This window comes from Tachypleus tridentatus, chromosome 10, assembly GCF_004210375.1.
Source record: "Tachypleus tridentatus isolate NWPU-2018 chromosome 10, ASM421037v1, whole genome shotgun sequence".
Lineage (NCBI taxonomy): Eukaryota > Metazoa > Arthropoda > Merostomata > Xiphosura > Limulidae > Tachypleus > Tachypleus tridentatus.
Genome location: NC_134834.1, coordinates 50643901 through 50664927, shown reverse-complemented (window position 1 = coordinate 50664927; position 21027 = coordinate 50643901). Strand labels below are relative to the sequence as shown.

Here is a 21027-nt window from a genome sequence, read left to right as displayed (position 1 = left end):
CTATGCAATGTTCGGCATTTCAGTATATTTATCATGGTTTTCTATTATTATTTTTCAAGATATCAACTGTGAATTCGGGGCACAAATCTTGTGTGCCAACGCTTTATAACGCCTCCGTTTCAAAGGCAAGTTTTTTGTTGTTTTTTTCCGCCAGTAAAATTTTAGGAATGTAGGTGCGTCGTATATATGACAGAACGTTAATCAGCGCATATTAAATCACTGCTTGTAGGTTGAACCAGTCATCTGGTTTCTCCGAGGCTATGGGTAGAACTTTACCTGTCGTCCGGCGACTCATGTTATTAAACCTTCCGGTACATTCTTCTTTCCTGCCATGGGGGCTTTCCTCGCCAGCAAGCTGTGATACTTCCGGTGAAGCACAAGTCTTGGTTTAACGTACAGAGTTAGATAAGAAGACAGGTGGCCTACAGGCTCGTAGTAAACAACTTGCGAGTGAAACTGTGAGAAAACTGAAACCATTATTCAATGACAAAGGATAGTTTAGAACACTGTGACAGTCTCTGGACAGTTTTAAGTTACTGTGGCCACCGTGACAGTTTTTGGACAGCTATAAATTATTGTGACCAGAGTGACAGGCTTTGGACAGTTTTTAGTTACTACGACCAGCGTGGCAATATTCAGACAGTTTAATGTACTATGACTTGCAATCTCTGGACAGTTAATCTTATTGTAACCAGCATGGCAGTCTCTAAACAATTTAAGTACAAGGTGTGAATTTTCCCTCCAATTTTCGGTCATGGCTTACTTCTGTCGCTATAGGAAGACATTCAACTGGATAATAAAATATCAAATGTTTTACTACCTTTATGAGGTACGTTTTTACCATCACAGGAAACTGTAATGGTAAATTTTGTGTATTGTTTTAATTTCCAGTTAGTGATATATCCAATATCCTTACTGTTCTTATTCACGATTTATCATGCCAGTAAAGCTATCATGAGTAAATGTAGCTCTCTTCGTTTCGCCATAGTAAGAACTATGTGGCTTTGTGAGAATCTATAAAAACTCCACATTATCATGAAGACTTCAACCGAAACTGTTCTTTTCCTGTTGGTCCACTAAATTTAGCCCTAGAGCTAAAAACGACTACTAACCCCCTTCCCCTCCTCCCACAATATACTCTTTACCACCTGCCCTACCGCAGCACTCTCGATTCTCTCTTCACTTCCCAGTCAACCAGGCGTAGCACGCAGCCAAGCCTAACAATGAAGTTCTCGACGAGTGAGCATGCCGACGTTCTTAGGGTTTAGTAGGTGGGAAATACCAGTGTTACGTAGTAACATCCAAATCACATGTACTTCTCATGCATACGTAGTTTTCTTGGTGCAATTTCAACCCAATCACATAACTTTCCCATGTATATGTGAACACTTCATGAGGGGGGGGGGTACAATTTCAAGACTTTGGTTTTACATGTAGTTAGAAATCTGTATGGGTCCGATACAAGATATATATATATAGATAGGAAAAGTCAAATTTAACGAAATAATAAAATACTGTTCAACACGGAGCTACATGTGTGAGACACTTGTTGTTCACTGATTTGTCATGAATCTATGACGTCAGATATGTGGCAATATTGCTACCGCATAAATTCAGCCCCGGCTTAGAATGAAATCACGGAAAACAGAAGATTCACGTGTTACTACAAGTCTGTAGGCGTCTAACCATCTTTATAATCTTAACGAAAACGTGTATCGAAATCAGATAGTTTATGTAACCTTGAGTGCAGTGTACACAGAAAGTTTTGCTTACTTTGACCTGACCAAGAACTTTGGAATCCGCCCACATGCTTCATTCATATAGTGAAGTTCCGACATATTTACTGTAGATGTGAAAAACCTAAATACACGTTTCTCCGGACACAACTATTCAATTCGACCACTTTAAAACCATTTACCAAAGATTCACGAACTTGCACCACGTGAAGATAAACTGAGATGGGTAACAGACTGAATTATTTTTAAATGAAAGTTTCTCAGTATCTAAATGCCTAATACAGCCAACTTTTACTAGCTTGTTTTCGTTTCTAATTAACAAATTCGTAGCACTTATTCCGTAATAAAGCTTATTAGTGATATTTCTTAAACCTTATCTCTTGATAGACTAATGTTATTGTATTTATCTCCTAATAATTTACGCTTGCTGTTATATCTACTTCCTAATAAATTACACTTAATGTTTCGTGCATTTCCCCTTAAATTATGAAACATTCTATAAGTTGAACATCTATTCTAATTTTTATCATATTAACTGTTACATTTCTATCTTGATAAACAATGATTACATGTTTTGATTTTTTATGAAACATATTCACTATAATATCATTTCACGAGAAAAGTATATATTATTACTTTCAGTTCATAATGAATACCACTTACGTAATCCATTTATTTTTCGACGAACAAAGGTTCCATTAATATCCTAATGACCTAAAAATACTGCTTTATTATTGTTCAATAAACGAAAATGTATTACCTTCAGTTCCTGGTAAACAACGTTTTTTATTGTTATAAAAACAAATTTTTTGTCCCTCCCCCCAATCCTCTTAATCTGTTCATTGCAATTCGAAATCACCAGTGTGGGAAAAAACAAACAAAAATACATCTGCAGTTACCTTGTCTTAGACATAACAATTGTTAAGCTTATCAGCTTTCTAATATTTTGGCGTTTTAAACAAATAATTATTTTTACATTTATTTCCTCATACACCGTTATTACCGCTACAAGTATTCGTTGTTCACTTTATCTACCTACAGGATAGAACATTTTCCAATCCTGTATCTTATATTAATGTCAGACGGTTACAATCATAGTATAGTTCAAGTTGCACTTAAATTATATATTTTTCGGATGGTTACAAATTATGAAATAGTAAATGACTTGGTATCCTATACCTATGAGATTGCTATAGTCTGAGAAACCTACGTAATGTTTCTAAGAGACGGTTAGTTAGGCGTTATCAAACTCAAGACAAGAAAGTTGGGTTGTAACACTAAGGTTTTGTTATGTTGAATGAAAAATAATAATATTAAGTGCTTATTACGATAAAACTTTCAAATTCATCACTTGCCAATTTACATATTAAAATAAAGGGCGAATAAAATAATTGCATGAAGCGCAACCTCATCTAGACTTGTAATTACTGTTATTTTTGAGCTAAACTATTAGCTTTTATCTACATTTTACATATTTGTAAATTAATATAATAAAGACGAAACGTTTCAGCTCTTAAACTATGCTTTCTGCCATCCAATTGTTCACATTCCTATCCGCTTCGTGAATTACGTATTTTTCGTTTTTGTTGTGACACACCTAGACACATTAAAGCATACCCAGATTTAACAAAATTAACTATTGTTTTATACCAAGAAAAACTAAAAAACGTAAGATCAAAAAAATGGGTTTGATTTTTTTGTTTCCCAAACATTGATGAAGAAATAATTTATTACTTCACTAAAGCACTACCTATTACAATTGTTTCGGAATCCACTGAAAGTTTCCATTACGTGATTATTGGGCTAAATATTTAAAGCTCTCAACGCGATTGTTCACGTGAGTTTTTTTTAGCTACAAATACCTCTGTTTACTCTTAGCTAGACACCTGTGAAATGTATATTACTATATAACACCTTTTAAGGCACTCAGCAACACCGTACCGGCTCTGTAGCCCGTCACTCATCTCTATTGAACATAAGATTTTCATCAACGAAAATTATATATTTTAATACGTATGAGTATAGCAATGTTTATTTTTAAAAGAATCTCACTTACCAGTCTCGAATCGCACTCTCGATAGCACGCATCTAATACGTGTACGCTAAAACAACAGAGAGAGAGCCATAACAAAACCACAAAAAAGTACAAAATTCCTAAGCTTCGCTTCATGGTGTGCACTGTCTTCACGCCATGGTGGGTCTGAACTGATTCGGGACAGGGCTAGACGCCGTCCTCCCGACGGGTCACCCTTATTGGCTGGAGAAATCCCCGCGAGATGTGTGGTACAGTAGATGTCAATTGCCGAACCACACATTCGAAAGTGTAGTAATTATACCAGCTTTATTCTGCCGAACAATTTGAAAGAGACGCTAAGCTTGTACACACGCATGTGTAAAAGAAAACTTATTTTACATAAATTGTTCTGAAGACATATATAGTCATTGAACTGTTCAATCATTTTATGTGTACGTATGAGCTCATTTGCAATATAAGCTAGTTGTTTATATGTTTATCTTTTTAACATACATGACAATAAAATAGAGATTTTTGGCACTAAATAAATTTGCAATTTGTGGAGTTGTCACTATTTCAAATAAATCGCGATTACATATACTAAAGAAAATGAAAGTTCTAGAGTAGATCTAAGGAAGACGAAGTCCATGTTGGTGTGAGACAAATAGACCAATTTTGTGTTCGTTCTTTCGTCTGCGAAAAACATTTCGTGTTATTTTTGTTAAATGGCTTTAAATATACACGAGAAAGATTACAAATCAAAGGAAAAACCATAAAAATATTACAATAATACGAAACTGTGTTAAGGTCAGAGAATTTCAGAATTATGGAAATATTACAACAGACTATAATAGACTGTGTACAGATCAGAGAAATGTTGAATTACATAAAGATCAGTATGGACTAAAACACTAAAGAGCTGTGTACACATCATAATGGGCTACAATAAAACTTTGTAAACAAACATTACTATAATAAAACATAAATTTACAACGATCAGAAAAGAGTAAAACGAACTGTGTATGTTTCATGAACAAATGAAATAGTACAGAACTATGTACAGTTAATGGGTGACAAGAACAAAACAGAAGAACAAATATGTATTTTTACAAAAGTAATGAAAGGCTGAAACAATATCAGAATGTAAACAAGTCATGAAGAACCGGAAAAACAGGACTGTGAAAAGCGATTTGAAAAAGTGGAATAAACTTGTACAATTGAAGAAGAGCTAGATCTATGCAGATCTAAGTGCTAGTCATGAAAGACTAGTATATGATTGTATACAGGTCACGGAACACTAAAATAATACCCGACTCGTACACAGATCATGAAAGACTAAATCAATACATCACTATACAGGTCATGGAAGACTAAAACAATACATGAATATAGAGTCAAGAAAGACAAACAATACATGAGTGTATGTAGTCACGAAGAAATAGAACAATACATGACTATATAGTCATGAAAGACGAGAACAATACACCACTGTATACAAGTCTTGTAAGACTAGAACAATAAATGACTTACATACAGATCGTGAAAGACTAAAACAATACACGGTTATATACAGGTCATGGAAGACCAAAACAATACACAGCTGTAGAGTCATGACAGACTAGAACAATACACGACTATATACAATAAATAACAGACCAGTATAAGACTATGCTAAGCTATGAAAGAATGGAACAATATAGGGCTCCGTACAAGGTTATTCCATAAAAACATCTCTATTCCCTCTGTTTCATTCCACAACATCCAAGATTCTAAGCTGCATCAACACATATTTTCTGAATTGTCAAGCATTAAATACTTGAAAATGTCTTGTAGTTTCATAACTAAACTTCCATTCTGATCTTTAAAATGAGTAAAATGAAGCAATTCAGTTTTTATGTGTAAACAATATTGTGCTATGCTATGCAACTGGAAAACCTGAATGGAAATCCACTGATAATTTCGTCGTGTCAGTAAGATAATTTTTTTTTTTTTTATTATGGATGATTATATATATATATATATAATTTAATAGCTTTACTCGGCTACAAAATAGAATAAAGACAACTAATAATAATTATTTAAGTTTTTTATTATTCCAACTTCCATCCAAATAAAATTTACACAGAATTGAACCAGCCCAACAATCAGCTTTGATTCTGCTAGCCAACAATAACTTGCGGAAGAAACAGATTGAAGTGACGTTTTCAGGTTATGGATTGACTTCCTGCTTGCCAATATCCGCTATCAGTTCAACAGTTGTCAGTGGCCACTCAGCCATGAGGCCCCAACATCCTGGCAGTGTGACGGGAAGTTAGTTGTCTACACTATGAATGGACGGAACCGGACAGTTTTACATATAGCAATACCTGGAAACAGGTAACGTCCCGTGTACGTTTTTAGTTAATAGCAGTCCTGTACAGAACAATTCAGGTTCATTCGGTTGGTCTACAAGTTCATATATCTACATATATGTACTTAATTATCGATTGATTTTAGAATTTTATGTTTTGTATGTTTCGATTCAACATAAACAGTCTTCATAGCAAATAACAGAGATTGATTGTAGGTTCGTTGGTTTCCCAAAGAAGCAATCAGTTGAAATTCCACTGTTGTATCCGTGGTGGGGTAAAACGATTTACTGATATATTTGTACACTAGTAACATAATTTTTTAAAGATTATTTTCATAAAACATTCTTGTGTGAAGTTAACACCGATGTACTCGTTGAATACGTAGGGGTGCAAGAGTGGGATTAATACGAATGTAGTAACTCCCTTAGAAGAAGGAGGAATTAGGGGTGTAGGGTAGAATTGATGACAATTGATCCAGCGCTAAAGCCAGACACAAATGTACACACAGAAAATTTTGTTAAATAATGGCCGACATTATATATATACAGGGTGGCCCGTAAGTCCCTACCCATCCATATGTTGTGTCTAAACAACGTTATAATACTAATGATGAGTTGAAGGCAACTGTTACCACGGCATTTGGAACAATAACCTCTGCTGTGTTGAGAAAATGTCTCACAGAACATGGCGTCGCATAATATTATGCAGTGAGAATGAGGGACAGCACACAGATATACTGGATACATAAGATAAATGAGTGTGTAGGAACTTACGGGCCACCCTGTATATTTCGAGAATTTTACGAACGTTTATAGAAATGAGAATAGCCTCTTATCAGTTCATATGAAAACAATGACTACAGATATGCCCTTCGTGAGAAAATCTACACGACATGTAATTTGAAGTGAATTGTTGTTATAAATGATTTAAATGTAGAAACTTATTCCTGTTTGATTTTAATATCAACTGTTGCGTAGATGTAAAAAAAGCGAACCACCACATAAATTAAAAAAGCTCTTGTTTTTACACATAAGGCCGATCAATATATGCAAGATCTGTAACATGCTTTTGCCAATTTATTCAAATAATATTCGAGATAAAGACTATTTTGCAGCTATTGATAGTGCTCATGTTCAAATGCGATGATTTGACACATTGAAGAAAAATGATAACAATTCAAGTGTACCTAACAGGTGGTCTTAACGTTAGACTGGTGGCTGAGTACGAGGGACTATTTATTTTCAGGTAGTTGTAAAATAACTGCATATATTTTTGTTCTCTGTAACATGAGATTAAAGTGCTCAACATATCAATATATGCAAGACGATATATGCATTTATTTGTACCCTAATTCCCCCGAACCTACTGGACCAACCTCAACCAAAATATCTATCTAAACACTATGGGGAATGTCCTAATGAGGTCAAAGTTGGATTTAACCCTACTTCCATTTTATAAAGCTTGTAGGTTAATTATTCCCACGCTACTGAGTTAGACTCAAACAATCTTGGCAGGCGGACGCTCTATACAATAATCTTAAGGGATTCAAGGTCAAAGTATGAAAGTTGTTGGATTGTTTGTCAAACAACTGTGTTTTTATCATGGTCAATGATATATAGGGTGTGGTCACCCGAAAATCTTTATTTGTTGTTAGATGGAAAGCAAACTGTAAAAGTTGTTTTGAAGAAGTTTTGTTATAATTTTAACTTTTGAGATAAATCTATGTTCAAGTTATTGCTTTAATATATATGATTGCTGTTAAACTTACATTGTTTGAATTAAAAAATGTTTACGCATTCACCCTCAGTTATATATATCTGATGATAAAACAAAAACTATAGATATTCTACATGCAGCATGTGCTACAAAGGGTCGTTAGATATGTTTCGTGGCTACGTTGAATATTTTTAGAACGCACATACGAACTAGGCTTAGTGAACTGAAAAAGTGCCTGCAACTTGAAATAAATGTTTGTTTGTTTTGTTAATTTCGTGCAAAGCTACACGAGGGCTATCTGCGCTAGCCATACCCAATTTAGCAGTATGAGACTAGAGGGTTTGGTTTGTTTTGAATTTCGTGCAAAGCTACTCTAGAGCTATCTGCGCTAGCTCTCCTTAATTTAGCAGTGTAAGACTAGAGGGAAGGCAGCTAGCTAGTCATCACCACTCACTGCCAATTCTTGGGCTACTCTTTTACCAACGAATAGTGGGATTGACTATAACATTATAACTCCCCCACGGCCGAAAGGGCGAGGATGTTTGGTGCGACGGGGATTCGAGCCCGCAACCCTCAGATTACGAGTCGCACGCCTTAACACGCTTAGCCATGCTGGGCCTGATTTAAGTAATACTGACCATAAATGCTACTAAATTACCGTTCTGGGTTATTCAGCAAACAAACTGTTCAAAACTCTAAAACAAGCAGCTTAGATATAGATTCTTATTAATGTCTGTTTACACGATCGTCATTCATCTATATTATTTCCTGGGTGTTATATCACTATTAATATATCTTAACACAGCCTGGTGTTATTCTATATAAAACAGTACATATTCCTGCTTACATCTATTAACACGTTCGTCTTTCTTCTCATCTATCCGTGTCTATTTCCTCATTTCTTTTAGGGAGTTCTATCAGTATTAATACATCCTGACATAGTTTGTTATTGTACATCATAAACTACTGATTCCTGCTTATATTTATTAACGTTCTCATCCTTGTTCCTTTCCACCAGTATCAAGATTTTCATTTCCTTCCCGGACGTTCTATCAGTATTAATACATCCTGACTTAGTTTGTTATTGTCAGTCATCAACTACTGATTCCTGCTTATATTTATTAACGTTCTCATTCTTGTTCCTTTCCACCAGTATCAAGAGTTTCATTTCCTTCCCGGACGTTCTATCAGTATTAATACATCTTTACAATGCTCGGCATGACCAGGTAGTTGGGGCGCTCAACTGGTAATTTGAGGGTCGTAGGTTCGAATCCCCGTCACATCAAACATGTTTTCCCTTTCAGTCATGGGAACGTTATAATGTGACAGTCAAGCTGGTGAAAGAGTAGCCCCAGAACTGACGGTGGGTGATGATGACTAGCTGCCTTCCTTCTAGTTTTACTCTCCGAAATATACGAGATATGCTTGCGTACGTAGCTCTCGTGCAGCTTTGCGCGAAATTCAAAACAAACATTTTAATACAGTTTGATATTATTGTACATAAAAAAATATCGACTTCTACTGATATATATTAGCATGCTAGGTTTGGTTTGGTTTGGTTTTAATCATTTTTTCTATTCATATTCTTTCCTGGACGTTTATGCGTTCTGCCAACTTCTTTATTGCTTCTCAGAACGGCTTTCAGTCATAATACGTAGAAGAGACTCTCCTGTATTTTGAAATAAGAGAGAAATATTGTATTTCAATAGAGGTCCGGGTTATGTTACTTTAGTGAAGACTTGTTCTAACTGGTTACTTTGGTCAAGTGGTAACACGAGCTACATGGTTTCTCTATTGCATTCTATTGATACTGTAAGTATGTTTCAAGGAGATCTCTCTAAACAGTGAGGAATAAGTTCTGGAACGTTACGTTCCGCGTTAAGGTTTCGCAAAGCGGTGTGTAAAATTATAGGCGGCCTTAGGCAAAATTCTAGCTTATGTGAACTTGGTATTAGGTTCTCCAGCCACAGTGACAAGAACTGCTAATTGCAATGTCGATTTTGGCGTCTCTTAGAGCGTGCGCCTTGTGTAAAATATGAGCAAAACAAATACCTGTGACAATTGCATTATATTTAACGTTTGCTGAAAATGAAATATATTTCTGCTATGATTAGGTCGAAAGCAACTCTATCTAAATACGCTATAAAATGTTGCTCTAATGCAAGTATTGTCAGCTAATTTACCACCAGAGGTATTTCAATTAAATAAGTATTCATTTCGTTTGCTTTTTAGCGATAGACGGAAGTGAAAACAACTAATAAACACTACTTACCTACCACCAGTTCTTGGGTGGGTTGGTTGGTTGATTGGTTTGGCGTTTTATGGCCCAAAGCAACTAGGCTATCTGCGCCAAACATCCAGTGAAAAAGTTAAAAGTAAAGTAAAATTATTAAAATTCCAAAAAATGAATCAAGATAAAACAAAACAAAGTTTAATTTTTTAATTAAAAACATAAATAGCATTAAATCCAATTTTTACATCTAGTCTAAAGCTGTAAGAGAAAAAACTACAGTAATGCAAGGACTTTCTGTAGCATAATTGTAATTGTCATAACTCGCCAAGATGACTAACGGGTATAGTCAAACAGCAGCGTTAACCACCTGAAGTTGACCTTTCCAGTCCTAGTTTCGAGTTATTTGACATTACGGCCATTTTCTAATTTCATATCGAACTAGTTGTACTTTAATCCGTAAAAAGGAATCATATCAAAAAGAAGGTCTAATTATGAATAAAAACCTCAAATAATGTTAAAAAGGTCGATGGCCTTTAAAAAAATAAAACATTTGTAAGGTGAACAGTGTCACCATCACTCCCGATTCAGTATATACTACATACCCGGCAAAAGCTTTAACCTACAATATCAGCTACTTCCTGGCAATCAGAGAGCAAGATCAAAAAGGGACAGAATTATAGTGCCCAATGGCCTTTCGAATCTTGTCCCATATGACTTTGTAACTGGTGGTAGAAGAGATGCTAGTTATGAACCTAATCCAAAACTCCTTCTGGCTTTGACGGTTCGAGAGTGTGGGATACCTATGAAAAATATTCTAAGCCCATTTTTGAGCCTTCCGTGCCATGTGGCAGACAGGATTCTACCACGGACGAGGATATCGTGGAAAACGCGTATAATACAGTAAATCACTGCTACCACGCAGTCGTCTATTAATTGATTACAGACAATGGCAGGATCAAGTTCTGCGAGAGCAGTGAAAGAGGGCGAGTTGGCTTAATCCAGCCTCCACCGCTACACGCGGGTCGTGTGACATCAACCACGACCAGTCTCTCTTAAAATGATAGAAAAATTATCACTACCTCGTGAGTTATTGTCAACCCTCCATAAAAAGTGGGAGAATAATAAAGGGGAGCAAATTGAGAGATCAATAGTAGTAAAGAACTAACTAGGTGCATGAACATAAGTACAAGAACCAGTACTGAAAATAAAAAGGTTGTAATATGAGATTATAAATAGAGAGAGCAAACAGTGTTGATACAACCCATGGAAACACGGATGGCTATGGCCTCCAAAGATCTGTCAAGTGACAAAGACATGGTGGGCACATGCTGATCAACCAACAGTGCCTCTCCATGCACTCATCCATCACACGACCTATCATTTCTGTACAAAGAAAACTGCTGAAGATGACTGCATCGGCCAGTTTCAGAAATGTTTGCTTGATTCAGCTTCCACTGGGGCACGCGGCTGGGGTGGCATCGACCACGGCCAGTCTCTCTCAAAATTATAGGAAAATGATCACTGCCTCGTGGGTTATTGTCAACCTTCCATTAAAAGTGGGAAAATAGTAAAGGGGAGAAAATTGAGAGATCAACACTAGTAAAGGACTGACTAGGTGCATGAAAATAAGTATAATAACCAGTATTGAAAAGAGAAAGGTTGTGATCAGAGAGCATACATTCTACAGAGTGACCCTTCCTATCAATATCAGCACTTTTCCAGAGGAGACAATGTCCATTAAGTCCCCCCAGAATTAAAAATGGAAATGACAACTGTTCAATGAGAGCATCAAGGTCTGATTGACCATAGGCCTCTCCAGGCAACAAGTAGAGAGAACAAACAGTGATGGTACAACCCAAGGAAACATGGATGGCTACGGCCTCCAAGGGTGTGTCGAGTGGCAAAGACATGGTGAGCACATACTGATCAACCAACAGTGCCACCATTCCATGCACTCATCCATCACACGACCTATCATTTCTGTACAAAGAAAACTGCTGAAGATGACTGCATCGGCCAGTTTCAGAAATGTTTCCTGTAAGGAAAGACATATAGAATGGTAAGAAGGAATCAGTGTTTTGATGTCATCCAAATGATAACGTGAACCTCTACAGTTCCATTGTATCAAAGTGGTCATTTTTATTTATGTGTAGGTGAATTGGGTGGAAAGCCCATCTGTTTTCGACCACGCCTTTTTTCTTTATTCGAGGGAGGTCTATCGACCTTCATGAATCTTGCCCTGGGTCGATTGGACAGGCCTCTCTCGTTGGAAGAGGATTCCAGCGACTGAAGACGTAAACGAATAATCGTTTTTCATCTTGGGATGAGAGAAAAAGATGTACCTGAGGAAATGCCTCTACCCGGAACCAAAGGAAGTGGATTTTGGGGTTTGATGTAATGAATGTTAGGGACAAAGATGGGTGTTGACTTTGATTCATCAACTTTCTTAAACATGGAGGTCAAAAGACTTTTCATGTGGTTTGAGAATGATTCTTTAAGAGTCACAGAGAGATCCATCTGCACTCCCACTGTAGTAGTGGAACGAAGTGCAGCAGCATACGTCCGAGGTGAAGCAGTGAACAGTAACTTTCGAGCCTCAGTGTAAGTAATGTTTTGAATCGTTTTCAAACGCTGCACCTCTTTTTTTTTTTTTTCCAACCACTTTGGGCAAACACAAAAATAAGATAAGTAAGAGCTGTTACAATTAACGCATCGTGGTTCATGCCACCGTAACGAGCACACGTCAAGGAACCACGACAAGATGTATTCGAGTAACCGAACTGCTGGCATAGGAAACATCTACGAGGGTTTTGAACATATGGCCGTATCTTGCAATTAAAATAACCTACCTTGATGATGGCAGTTGAACACGGTAATGTAAATGTCAAAATGAGGACATTGGTCGTCATCGTAATTCTATCTTTGCAAGTGGAGAAAAGCCTTATTGTAGAAACTCCTTGCGCTGAGAAACCAGCGAGAATCTTCGATTCGGGGATGTTTTTCAAATCACTCTCAATAATAACTCACCGTGACGAATTTAAAGTAGGATTGGGAGCAACCTCAATGGGTATATCCCCAATCGCCCTCAAATCTAAGAGGAGTTCACTGTGATTCCACCAATATCCCACCAGAGCAAAGCTTTTTGACGGACTTTGGAGAGCCAGCTAGTCTATCTAGTCCCCTATGAATAAAAAAGGAGACATTTGCCCTAAAGATTTGTCTGAAAGATAATGTAATATATGAAAATGAGGTACATATGTTGTAGATTGCTGCTAAGAATATTTACTATTTCTTTACTATTTAAATTTTTATTTGGGGTATCCATAATAAATAAAATGTTTCGGTGCCAACTGACTCCACCCATCATGGAGCCCTACGAGGGAACTCACAACAATATCAAACAAGGACACTGCAGCAAGGCCAGGGTTTCGTGAGCACTATACCCAAACACCAGCATCAGATACAATGTCCATAACACCTGTTGAGAGCATTCAACAATGGTACTTGGTTGACTCTAGCCCAAGTGGACCAGCCGACTGACCCAAGGGGGCCACCTCAAGGCCGCCCGTCTAGAGGAACTCAAAGCCAAAATGGTACGTTAGGGTTGAACCCCTTCAACCACCAGTATCCTCTCCTCTCCTTCACGGGTTGCCACACACGGCAAACACGTGGGTGGATGTTTAGATCTCAGAAGAGGTAATCTAAAAGAACAGAACCTTCTCTGGAATCCACCGGATAATGGGACTGACCGTCACATAAAACGCAACAAAGGCTGAAAATCGAATAAGTTCCGTGATACGAATCGATGGCTTGATAAAAAGATTTCAAAGAAAGGGCCCTAACCACCATGCCATGAAGTGATTTAAAAATAATTCGTGGTACGTTTTTATTTTTTTGTATCATTAATAAAAATAAACATTTCATGCTTTAAAACCTTTTTCACAAAATATTTAAATCTAAAAATAAAAATAGTTTTTCCGATGCTACTTTCTTCACTTAGCTATTTCTAGAGAATATATTAGTAACTATTTTGAATCTTTGACAGCGTTTTTCGCATATAATAGTTAATTTACTGAACAAACTAGTTTCAAAGTTTCTTACTAAATATTTTTAACACTCCTACGAAAAGACGTTTCTAGTCCTGATTTCTCCAAGCTCGTTCCCCTGGTTGTGGTTTCGCTAGATAGTAGATAGGGACAGTGGGAACCTCGTTAATCCATTCATTAATGGATTTAAATGGCAATTTCATTTAAATACAAAATTATTAGCCTAATATTAATAACCCTTCAATTTGCTCTGGGGCCTATTAGGCCCCACTTTTCGTAGGAGTGTTAAGCAATTTTTTGGTGAACCCTCTAATGCAACATTTTATTTTCACTAATATACGCAACAGCACAGCGGTAGTGCCATCTATACGTAGTTAATTAAAGTTTATGGAGCATACTAATTTTTTTTTTTAGTTATTGTTTGCCCATTAATTACTAAACAGAATAAATTATTTTTCGCTGGCTACAAGCCTAAACCACACAAAAATCCTTATATCATCATTACAAATGTAAGTAGATACTTTTATTTTTACATCGTGATAGAAAGGTTGAAATCTGTTAATTCTGTATGCCTGAAAGGTTTAACCTTTTCACATTTCAGCAGTTACCAAACAATATACAGAATATGTAATTACTTTCACACCTCAATTTTTACAGTAGTGGCAGAAGTAATTGTTAACGTTTCATGACTGAAAATAACTGTTTTGGCATTCTAGTAACTACCAAGACAGTTGGAATAGCCATTTTCACATCTCAACAATTCCTGTTGTAATAGAGTTAATATATGCTTTGTAAATCCATAAACTTGAAAGATGGAATGAACAATTTGTAATCATGTTTAACATGTTATGAAAAATAATCATAATGATTTTTTGATAGCTAAAATATTTTTGCACTAGCGAAAAGCAGACACTTTTCTGTATATTGTGTAACTATAATGCATTATAGTTTTGAACTTGTTCCGTTATCTAATACTTCTCATTGTGAGCAAAATATGCAATCACCAGATTGATTAGAACTTTGATGAAAGTGTATATCAGAAAATTACTGGTAAATGTATATTTCAAATTGAAAAGGTACACACAATATTCATTTACAATTCTTCTAGCATCTGATTATAACTGAATTGAAAAGGTACACACAATATTCATTTACAATTCTTCTAGCATCTGATTATAACTGAATTATAACTGAATTGAAAAGGTACACACAATATTCATTTACAATTCTTCTAGCATCTGATTATAACTGAATTATAACTGAATTGAAAAGGTACACACAATATTCATTTACAATTCTTCTAGCATCTGATTATAACTGAATTGAAAAGGTACACACAATATTCATTTACAATTCTTCTAGCATCTGATTATAACTGAATAACAAACAAATGTATGAAAGAATTTAAAAATAGAGAAATAGTTAAAATTTATGAAAAAAATGCTATGGTTAACTATGCAACAGCCCCCCGCTAATACAGCGGTAAGTCTATGGATTCATAATGCTAAAATCAAGGGTTCGATTCCCTCGGTGGGCTCAGCAGATTGCCTGATGTGGCTTTGCTATATGAAAAACACACATACACACACACTATGCAATAAGTGACTTATATCAAGGTCTTGTTGAAGGTCATTTGGCCAAAATGTTGACCACTATTTTTATATTGAGCTATTTTCAATAATTTATTTTTATATAAAAAAAACAAGATTAATGAAAAAAAAACTGAAAAAGAACAAAAATAAGGTATTACCCTTGAATATTATAATTGAGTTACTGGATTTTCAAGTGCAAAATTGAATAGGGTGTTTTATTGGGTAACATACGTATATCACTACAATCAAACTGTAATGTTTTGACACTTCACAAACTGAAATGTTACAAATTTTATCATACAATTATTGAGGTACCCGTGAATATTATCACCCAAAATTATCTAATTATCCCATACATTTAAGAAACATTTTATACTGTACACATCTTTTATAAAAACAAAATCTGAATAAATATGTTCTATAATTAGGCATGATTATATAATTCCTACATGCAACTTTTTCACAAGTACAGGTTAGAATAATGGAAGTTAGTTTTAACAGGCTATATGAAATGTCATATTATTTTTAAACTTTAAAATACTAATGCAACATGCTATTCATTTTAAGGTCTTATTACAATGTAAAGCATGTGCTTTCTAAATTATTAATTTCTTTTAAAAAGAATAAGCAACATTTACCTATTTTCTAGCTTTGAAAGTATTTAAGGAAAAAGGCATTCCCACCTTTTATATAGCTAATCATCATTTAAATCACACAGATGGTGTAAAAACATTTGGTTACTGCTCTTGATAGTGCCAAGTTTACAATCTCAGTCTAAGGTTAATTTCTGACTATAATAATTAATTTTTACATAAGGGTGGTCCAACTTCTTTCCACCAACTGTTGGGGAACAAATATTTTTGGATCTCAATCTCTTCTCGTGGCACAGGGAGCTTCATATTCATGAAGGGGTGTGTGGGAAGAGGAAGAGACACCAGATGTGGTGGAAAACAGTGTAGAGCTTCACAAGAATCTGGTGGCAACAGTCGATTCTTCCACCCCACTCTACGAATCTGATGAGTAACAGAATCTTCTTCAAACACGATAAGCAAAGCCTCACAACTTTCATCACCACTGTTTGTTACGTGATAAACTCCATTACCACTGTCATAACTCAGAACCAAGCCATGCTGTTTAAAAGACTTGATGAAATAAGCTTCTTCCATTTTTAGGACTTCTTCATTCAGAAGACAAAGTTCTAACTTGCTTTGCCATGGCATGGGACCATTATATTTCAATGCACCCCACAGACTGGTATAACAAAGAAAATTCGTAAGCTTTAGAATGTTTAAAACGTCAGTGACTTTTTTTGTCAAGTCATGCAACTTTTCCTGAACACCTTCAGGCACTGTACAGTCTTCTTCTCTATAAGATTTCTGGGTTGAATAAATTATGAGAAACACAACTGTCACAATTAATAACATGAATCCGACTCTCTTTCGTCTCATCTTCAAGATGTTCATTTTTTACTTGTGTGGTGGCTCACAAGGCATTATTTCAGACAAGAAAGAAAAAATATACTGGAAAAATAACAAACCCAATATTCTTTGCTCTCATCTTCAACAAAATAATCTTATGTTCAGATGACAACTTCAATCCTGTAGAAAAAAAACAGTAAAACTATTAAAATCTTAGTTATCTCTAATCTCTCGTTTATTAAAATTATTCTGAACTAAAGTTGCGTATCAATACTGGTTGATGTATAGATCTTGCTAACAAGCAAGTTACTTCTTTGTAACAAAGTTTACCAAATGTACAGGTTAAATAAACACAGACCAACACCTGCAGAACGTGTTGTCCAAATATTATTCCATCATAAAAACAATTCTGGCTTAAACCAAAATGTTTGTCAACAAAACACAGAGACCATACTATGCTACAGAAATACAAGCCAACAACAACAAAACATGTTTGGCAGCAGGTGCTGCTTGCTAGTTGCCTTCCCAAGTTGACAATACAATATTAGTGACCAGTAGTTTTAGTAGCATTACCATAACAAAGGCAGGGAGAAAATGTGTGGTGACAATATTTCAATTACTTGGACAGTTTGAAATAATCAAAACTAATAATAACCTGTTTATTTGCTTAGAATTAAGCACAAAGCTACACACTGGACTATCTGTGCTCTGCCCATCACGGATATCAAAACCTGGTTTTTAGCAGTGCGAATCCGCAGACATACCACTGTGCCACTTGGAGGCAGTAATAATCTAAAACCAAAATTTCAGTTAGTTGATTACTATATGTGATTGTAATTGACATAATAGGTACTTTATAGATAATTAAATACATTAATTAAATCATCAAGCTCTTATATCCTGAGGGGAACTAAAGGAAAGTTAATATTTTGATGTCTCAGTAACTGAAGTAGGCTTCAATATAGTTAGAGAGATAATGTTTGTGGGTGGGATAGGTTCTGTTGAACAATATTTAGTATGCTGTTCCTTGATAAAAGAGACATGCTTATCTTTTAATTCCAAGAGAAAACAGTTAGTGGTCTTGTACACCTGTGCATCCTAAATAATGTTTTATTTCGACATTTGTAAGTCTATGATATTATTATTACATTTTTCTTACAGCAAGACAGCATCACTCTACTGTTGTTCTTATGGCTATGGAAATATATTAAGTCTAAATAACTACAATTACTAATCTCAAGAATCATATCAGGGAAGTAACTGTTACAATTTAGAATATGTATGTGGAAAAGTGTGAACATACTTTGCAGCTGTCCATCAAGACTTATAGGAGTCATATCCATGTGCAGTATAAATTTTCAGGATACACAGACCATATTTACCATATTGTCATTTCAAAGTTTTTATATCTTAAAGTGTATACATCCATTTGTCATTATCATTTATTTATTTATCATTAGCATAAATAATAATAATAAATAACTAGAAAACCAAAATGTTCTACTTACTATTATAAATCATGATCAACAGTTAGGGAAATCTCAAACAGTTGTCAGCATAAACTTAATAATAACTAAGTGACAAGTATTGTACCACATAAACTTAACAATAAACATGATGATAAAATATTAAGGTATCGAGTGCTGTGGTATTGTTTCACTGTACACAATGGTTATTAACTTACAAAATTACCATAAAGCCCGAGTGCATTTTAAGAGTGTTTTCTTCTTAATGAGATGTATATATTGAATCTAAGATTTTTTTTTAAATTGCTGCTCATGTCTGACATTCTCCTACGATTTACCACACGTTAGTGTTAAAGAAACATAATGTACAGATATGAAAGGGCCATTTAGCCCTTCAAGGTTTCCTTGCACACCCACCTTTCAGAAAAGTAAAAATTTAAACCTACCCTTGTTTTTTTGGGGGGAAATTGTTGAGTTCCTTAAACTCTTCTCCAATGTCAGCCTGCCAGAAACTCATTTGATAACCCTATTACAGTGTTAATAAAATAAACCTATCCTATATGGAGTCTAGCTAGTTTTGTTTTTCTTCCCAAACCTTCAATCTGTCTTCTCATTCTATTATTTTCAACATACAGCATAAAGAAATTGAAGACTTTTTATCCTATCAATCTTAAAGCTTCAAATATTCAATAAAATCATGTTTTATCTTTATTTTCACAAAAGTAAACAAGATAACAATCTTAACTTATCTGTAGAAGATGAAACCTGGAATCCTTCTAGTACTAGTAGTAACTCTGGTCTGAATATTTATCAATAAAAAAATATCCTGACTTAGATAAGGAGACCAAAACTGTACACAGTATTCCAAGTGAAGCCTAACTAATGATTTATATAAATACATTCAATATTCTATTACTATTAACAGAGCACCGCTTCAATAACTGGACTGAATTATGTAATTAATCTATCATCATGATGCAATGTATAACTTTTAATTACATTGTACTAATGGTTATAAATGAGTGAATAAATCAATATATGAGGAATGATTAAATAACTATATTTAAATTGTTACAAATATCATTAATTATTTAACCTTATTAGTGAATATATAATTACTGATATATAACAAGAGTTGCCAAACTTGTCAATAAATAGTAAATTTCAACTCATTTTTTTGTATTGTAACACACAAGAAGTACAAGTTAATTTAGAAATAATTGTGGTAGGTATAGGGCCAACACACAACACTGAAAGCAAACTGTTATTTAAAACTCGTAATTATGTTTGTTGATAATTGTAACAAATTTTGAACTGGAATTCGAATTGCTAAAATCATTATTCATTGAACTCTGCAGATAGCCCAATGTGGCTTTGCTACAAGAAAAACACACATTCAGCTTAGGAGTTAAATACTTAGATAGTACAATTTCATATTCAAACATAAACATGATTTTAAGACACTTGGATAGTGATCAATTAGGATTAAGTTCTGAATTACAAACTTTGATAATAAAAATAATATGCCATCCCTAACTAAATTAAAGTTCAAAAATCAATACGGTATAATAGACTCGTACTATCAGCAGTGTAAAAATAAATCACAACCAGTACATGTTACAAATACAACTACAAAAATACAATCATATTCTTAATGTAATAATTAGACCTAGAAATTTTACTTTTATCGTTAACGTTATAGTAATATATTAAATCTTACATCCACCTTCCTCGATTAGTCAGCGGCTACAAGTTTTATAATCAGTATCTACCCTTATCCGCTACTATTACTCCTACTTATACTTTGGAATATTACTACGAAGTATATACATCACGTTGGATAACGCGCACTCAGATTCATACTGTACATTAATTACGACGCCAATGTGTCAACGATAGAAACATAAAACTAGAAAATTGTAAATTGTTTAACTTATATTCAATTCATAAACCTTTTTTTTTTCAAGAAAAAGTACTGTTCACCAAACCTTTTAATTTTTTTTTTTGTTATTGATACTACGTTTTTGAGCTGAAGTTTTACTTTGTTGATTTACATAATAACATGCTCTCCAGTGGACTTATAATATTAGAATCCGGGTTTCGATACTTGTGGTAGACAGAGGACAGACAGGCCTTTGTGTAGCTTTGTACATATTAACAAAACAAACAAACAAAATATAGCGAAATATTCAGAGAATTCTGAAGACCTAACTTTGGAATAAGCATATTTTAGAGTTTTTAATGTAAAATATACTTAGGTACATTGATTCCCAATGTGATAAAACTGAGGGCTAATAACACTAAGAAATCGTGTTTCGATACGTGTGGAGAGCATAGCACAGACAACCTATTGCGTACCTTTGTACTTAATAAAGAAATAAACAAAAAAATAGATAAGAAGTAACAACCGTTTTAATTATAACTCCATTTTTAAATGTATTGCAAAGTGTGCTGT

At 34.8% G+C, this 21027-nt stretch overlaps 2 protein-coding genes across 9 annotated transcripts in view; both read right to left on the bottom strand.

Annotated features, from left to right (window-relative positions):
- LOC143229253 (proto-oncogene tyrosine-protein kinase ROS-like) overlaps positions 1–4018 on the bottom strand; it is a 91206-nt gene extending 87188 nt beyond the window's left edge. For 2 of the 3 annotated variants that reach the window (XM_076461353.1, XM_076461356.1), the window contains exon 1: positions 3793–4017. In XM_076461353.1, the coding sequence (XP_076317468.1) occupies positions 3793–3906 (114 nt within the window). In that variant the 5' untranslated portion in view covers positions 3907–4017. Of the gene's footprint in view, positions 1–3792 lie in introns of all 3 variants that reach the window. The other variant, XM_076461354.1, reaches the window with a different exon arrangement.
- An 11856-nt stretch (positions 4019–15874) lies between these two features.
- Positions 15875–20463, bottom strand: LOC143229252 (uncharacterized). 6 transcript variants are annotated; one of them, XM_076461349.1, is made up of 4 exons: positions 20299–20433; positions 19019–19187; positions 17762–17898; positions 15875–17286 (listed from the first exon to the last, which is right to left on the bottom strand). In XM_076461349.1, the coding sequence occupies exon 4, from the start codon at positions 17149–17151 to the stop codon at positions 16489–16491; it is 663 nt and encodes a 220-aa protein (XP_076317464.1). In that variant the 5' UTR covers positions 17152–17286; positions 17762–17898; positions 19019–19187; positions 20299–20433; the 3' UTR covers positions 15875–16488. The 6 variants fall into 6 exon arrangements, with proteins under 6 accessions (XP_076317464.1, XP_076317466.1, XP_076317465.1 ...); XM_076461351.1 differs by lacking the exon at positions 17762–17898; XM_076461350.1 differs by lacking the exon at positions 19019–19187 and having other exon boundaries at positions 20293–20430.
- Between the last annotated feature and the right edge of the window lie 564 nt (positions 20464–21027).

Bases quoted from the DNA above. Each gene is read 5' to 3' on its own strand.
- LOC143229252 (XM_076461347.1), bottom strand. From the start codon at position 17,151: ATGAACATCTTGAAGATGAGACGAAAGAGAGTCGGATTCATGTTATTA.